Consider the following 6000-nt stretch of genomic DNA (forward strand, 5'->3'; position numbering starts at 1 on the left):
GGATGCCCAGATCAGCTAGTGAGCAGGCAGCAGCAGTGCAGGTTTACCCACATCCACAGGCTCCATCTCTATTCTGAATAGGTTGCTTCACTTCTAGCCCATTCACTTCATGGCCTGTATCCTCAGACTGTGGCTGGATTTCTCTTTTTTGGTTTAATGCTCTGAAGTAATATGTTACTTGGAGCTGATTTGGTGGCCTGGCATGGAGTCATAATAAATGTGCTAAAATTCACCTCCCTTGTGCTTTGCCTTGTTCTCCCTCTACTGCTCTCTGCTTCTTTTTAGCATGTATGAGTATGCAAACAGCACAGACATGTAATTAGGTGCAAACATTTGATCCTGACCCAGTGTGGACTTCTGCAGGCAGTGGTTTTGGTGGTGTGTCTGGCAGCAGGCACAACAGTCTCAACCCCAAAATCCTTTGCTCAAGGAGGTTCAGTAGTTCCCATGGCAGCACAGGGTTCCCTTGAGCAGACCTTCAGTGGCAGCAGATTTTTGGGTCAGATGGCTTCAGGTTTTTACCCCAAGCTGAAGCCTAGTTTTGAGAGTGAAAAAAACCCCAAACCAAAACTAGAATCAGATGAAGGCCATTAGGAGAAATATGACTGTTTGTATTGCTTGAGTCCTCTTGACCTTACTCTGCACTGAAATACTGGTCATTCTTCCCAGGATTCTCTCAAGGCTCTCTCATGTGTTTTCTCCAGAACCTGTTCTCTCTAACCTGCTAAGGTCTTGCTAAAGTAGAAATGCTAAATGCGGGGGTTTATGCCACAGTGACTCAAATCACGTCAAGCCAAATTGTTTTCAAACACTTCGGTTACCAAGAGTTTTATCCTTTCTGCTAGTTTTCTCTGCAGCATTAAACCCTATAAATTTGCTTTCAAGACCCCTTTTTTACTACTAGCTTCTGGTAGCAGGAAAAAAAGTGCAGGCACAATGAAATGGCTCTACAGTAAGCTGTGAGATGTCTTTACTATACAGGCTACTGGAGGCTTTATCTAGATGTGAGTTTCAAATTTTAAGTAAAATATTCCTAGCCCTTACAATCATGGAGAAAAACAGACAGCAATGGAAAAAAAAAATCTGTATTTCCTCTGCAAACATGTAAATACCAGGATTTATGAGAACCTGACAGGACTGTTTCAGAATATAACATTATTTTAGAGGTATTTTGTAAATCTTTGCAATCCTAGTCCATATGCTGTCCAGACATAAATACAGTCTTCAAAAGCAACATTCTCTCCATTATTTTATGCCAAACAGAGGGAAATAAAGTGTAAACAAGCCAGTACCTTTATTTTATCTCCCTCTAACTAAAAGCACTTATGTCTCTTGTTCTGATGTGACACTGTGGTTAAGGTGAAGAGAAACAAATGTACTCCTAAACTTTCAGTTTAGTTTGTGGTGTTCAAAGTATGGCCTTTTTTTTAGGGTAGTGTAGGTATCATGTATTGCAGATGCAAGGTTCCTTAAATAACACTTCCAGATAATCTCTCTAGGTTATAGTCAGGCCTCATTCTGAAAAATGAACGGCTAGGCACATGTAGCTCACTTGTGAGATGCCTGCTTGGAATACTGTACACAGCCAGGAAAGTTCTGTGAGGATCTAAATTGGGACAACGCAAACACAGGTCTTCAGATGCCATTTTCCAGTAACATGTTGAATGGAATGAGCCTAGTTGCCTAGGTAACAGTCCAGCATCACCTAGAAAGGTTCATTTTAGTTAATGAAATGATAGGAAAAGAATGATGAATCCAGTTATTTTAACTCCTATGAGTAAGCCACCATGAACATGAAAATAGAGTGGGTAGGTAAATTTGTCAGGGAAGCTGTTTCAGGCAGACTGAGGAAGTGCTCCAAGCGGTATCAGCTGTGATGGTTGGAACATTGGATGTGTTTGGGGATGCTGTTTTGGTTTGGTTTGGGGTGTTTTGGGGAGCAGGTGTGGCAGTTGGGGTGAATAGGGCAGAGGTTACAGGGACATGCAGTACTTGAGAAATAAATCATGGTAGGAAATGGCTATTTGGAGATTAACTCTTGTTCCAGACTCACTGAAGTAGTGCAGCTTTAGAAACAGATTTTTTAGATTTGAGGAGTAAGCTCTGTAACTGTCCTGTCACAGACTAAAGTAATATCCTTATTTGATTTGGGTGTACCTTATGTGACATGTGAAGTGAAGGCTGTTCTCAATCCTGAAAAGAAGTGGGTAGCAGCACTGAATTTTAAAATGGATGCTATAAATGACAAGCTAGTCCAAGTGCTAGTAATTGTAGGTAATCTCTTGCACACATTGGGTGATCAGAAATCCATGGCACATGTGAAAGAAAATCAAAAAAGCTGAAGCAAGAGGAGGATACAGAACCTTTTCAGGCCAGTTGATTTGGATACTAATTAAAAGTAAAATCCTTTGAAAGTACACCTTTTCCAAAGATATTGGACAGCATCTTCTACTTTGTAGGTAAATGAGGAACAACTATGAGATGTAGTATTTTTAGCAAATACTGATGTCCTGCTTTCTTAGCTTGTTAAAAATGTGCTTCCTTGGAATGTTCTGCCAGTTGAGCAAAGTGAGGAAAGATCAATGAAGACAGTCCTGTTGCAGAGTATTATTGTCTCAATGAAGAGCTTAGCCCCTATAGTCATGCAAATCATAGGTAGGGAGGAGTTCTGTAACACTTGCCTACCTCCTGCATTAAATAAGGAATAAAATACATTCATCCTATCAAGAGTTTCCATGGAGCTAGATTATTTTAATCATATTTTCATAAATTGTGCTTTATTCTTATTCATGTGAGAGTATATGGAGCTAGCAATGAATAAAGTTTGCTCTGTGCGTTTTGCAGTCACCTTCTTCATGCAGTGGAACTTAAGAATTGGAAGCAGCCATGGACGAATTGTGGACTTATGTTCAGTTGTGAAGGCTGGCCAAGGAACATATTTCTTTTGTCTTTGTCCAGGGCAGACTCACCTATAAAATGAGAAAAAAGAAAAATCTCTTTGCTTGGTCTTCTAAAAATAGTACATATTATTTTAAGATGTTCTCTTTTTTTCTTCACTCAAGGACACCCAACTATATTAGATGTTTTTGTTAAAGAGGCTTTTCAGATTCTTCATAATAAGGGGCAAAATGGACTGGGCTATTACTAGGCTTTTTTGAATCTGTTGAAATATCTGGTCTGTCTTTGGGTCTTCAGCACAGAGCAGAAAGTCGGGTTCTCCTGATCTTCGTGTGTTATGTGCTGTCCCTCTGTTATACTTCTTACCAGAAAGTCTTTAACATTCAAAGCAAACACTAAGGGAGGTCGTTCACAACCTGAAGCGAAGGAGAGATGTGAAGATATGTAAACATCTGACAGAAGTATTTAATTTTTAATTTCTGTATACTAAACTAGTGCTCATCACACTTTTGAGTATGAGATACTCATATCTGCTTTGTGTTTTCTTTCCATTTAGAACCTCTGTTTTAGGGTCAGATGAGAAAGAGCTCATGGAGCTCTATCATTGTGAGTCTATAATCTACCAACACACTCCTAAGTTTATATTTAAAAATACATGAGTAGTAGGCTGTACCTACTTTCTTAATATAGTATTAAGGATGTGTATTTCTTCATATTCAAGAGATTGTAGTGGAGTTTTAAGAGCAGGTCAGTTGTGTAGATCTTCAGTGCAGGTTTGGAACTGTCCATGCTAGGGATGAGCCCTAGGGATCAAGTTGGCCCAGCTTATGTCTCTGTATGCAGCATCATCTGGTGCAATTCAAGTGTTTGTGCACCTCCTTTTATCACTTGATAGTGTATTGCTGGTGTGAATCAGCAAATTACTGCGGGGGGGGGTGGGTGGGAGGGTGGTGTGGCATACAGTGGCTGTGTGCAGGAGCACTGTCAGTCTCCAGGCTCAATTAACTGGCAGTAATTTGTGTTCTGTACAGTTTTATAGTGTGCTGTGGAAGAAGGGAAGAAAGCCCCAGTGTAATTAGAGATTTGATCATAATGCAAATACCTGCAAGATCCCTACTTAAGAATGCTTTTATAAAATTCAGTATTTAGTACTATTGAGTATTGCCTTGACATTATTTTGATTTTTGTTTGCTTTGTCTCTTTGCTGGTTCTGAACTTAATAATCTTCAATTCAGCTTCCAATAATTTAGCTGTCAGAAAAGGGTAAACTGACTGTTAGAATTCTTTTTTCATAACATTGTTAAATTATGAATGGGATTTAAGGCCTTGTGTTGAATCTGCAACATTAATATACCCTTGTTTAAATGCTGTTTGTAAGGACTTAAAAGGGGTTATTAGAATCATAGAATCAGTCAGGGTTGGAAGGGACCACAAGCATCATCTAGTTCTCTCTGCCATGGGCAGGGACACTTCACACTAGATCAGGCTGGCCAGAGCCTCATCCAGCCTGGTCTTAAACACCTCCAGGGATGGGGCCTCAACCACCTCCCTGGACAACCCATTCCAGGGCTTCACGACTCTCACTGTGAAGAACTTCCTCCTCATGTCCAGTCTGAATCTCCCCACCTCCAGCTTCATTCCATTCCCCCTAGTCCTATCACTACCTGATATCCTAAGAAGTCCCTCCCGAGCCTTCTTGTAGGCTCCCTTCAGATACTGGAAGGCCACAATAAGGTCACCTCGGAGCTTGTAATAGGGGCTCCAGAACTGGATGCAGTACTCCAGGTGGGGTCTCACCAGAGCTGAGTAGAGGGGGAGAATCACCTCCCTTGACCTGCTGGCCACACTTCTCTTGATGCAGCCCAGGATCTGAATGGCTTTCCAGGCTGCAAGTGCACATTGAGAGCTCATGTTGAGCTTCTTGTCCACCAGCACCCCCAAGTCTCCTCAGGGCTGCTTTCCAGCCAGTCACTGCTCAGTCTGTATTTGTGCCTGGGATTGCCTTGACCCAGATGCAGGACCCTGCACTTGGTCTTGTTGTACCTCATGAGATTGGCTTGTGCCCACCTCTCCAGCCTGTCAAGGTCCCTCTGGATGGCATCCCTTCCCTCCAGCATGTCTGCTGCACCACACAGCTTGGTGTCATCAGCAGACTTGCTGAGGATGCACTCAATGCCACTGTCCATGGCACCCACAAAGATGTTGAACAAGACTGGTCCCAGGACTGATCCCTGAGGGACTCCACTTGTCACTGGCCTCCAGTGGGACATGGACCTATTGACAGCCATTACAGTAAATCTACTCTGGGCTAGTCACATGTATGCAATATTGTGAAATACTTTTTGAGATACCAGTACCTTTTGTATAGTTTGTTTTCTTTTTAAAGGAGAAAGGGGAGTCTCCTTATTTAAAGACTGCTGCTTGCAGCTCTTTAAAAAAAGGAAAAGATAGCAGAAGAATAAATCAAACATGTGCAGTTCTTTTTATTCTAACACTCTCTTCTTTTTCTTGCAGGAAGTCATGGCTGAGTAAAGTTGGAAGCCCAAGTTCTCGCATAGATCGAACGAATTTTTCCAATGAAAAGGAGATTCCAAAGCTTGATTTCACCGGATTTAGTACTAGATACTAAAAGAAGAAAGTATCACTAAGAACTAAACTAAAAAGTTTTTGGTGCATGTTTTCTTGTGTGCCTCAATAAAATGGCACAAGAGCATTTGGATGCTTTCTGTATTAGAGAAAAATATAAATGATCCCTGTTCACACAAAGTAAGAATTCTTAGTTGCTGTGTTTGATGTTTTTTTACAACGTGAATGTCAACATCTAGTATCTAAAATGCCAATATCTAATATATTGCATCTTGAAAGCCAAATAAATGGTTAAAAGTGTCAGTGATTATCTGTGCACAGTGCAATGTCTTATATATGACCATGTGGAGCCTAGTCTTTACACTGTGATTCATGTTTTACATATAAAGTAATAAATTCGTGTTCTACTGTTTGTAGTTTCACCAGAAATACTCAACTACAGAACTATACCACTAGCAACTTTGTATTGTGTTACTTGTGGTAATTGGTTAAGATACAATGGTAATTTCAAATAGA

General features: G+C 40.8%; 1 protein-coding gene across 1 annotated transcript in view; it reads left to right on the forward strand.

The window, feature by feature from the left end:
- Positions 1 to 5782, forward strand: part of ACYP2 (acylphosphatase 2) — a 43649-nt gene extending 37867 nt beyond the window's left edge. Inside the window, exon 4 of the mRNA XM_009902066.2 lies at positions 5413 to 5782. Coding sequence (XP_009900368.1) covers positions 5413 to 5527 — 115 coding nt within the window. The 3' untranslated portion in view covers positions 5528 to 5782. The remainder of the gene's footprint in view (positions 1 to 5412) is intronic.
- Positions 5783 to 6000: the final 218 nt, after the last annotated feature.

Source organism: Dryobates pubescens, chromosome 3 (assembly GCF_014839835.1).
Source record: "Dryobates pubescens isolate bDryPub1 chromosome 3, bDryPub1.pri, whole genome shotgun sequence".
NCBI lineage: Eukaryota > Metazoa > Chordata > Aves > Piciformes > Picidae > Dryobates > Dryobates pubescens.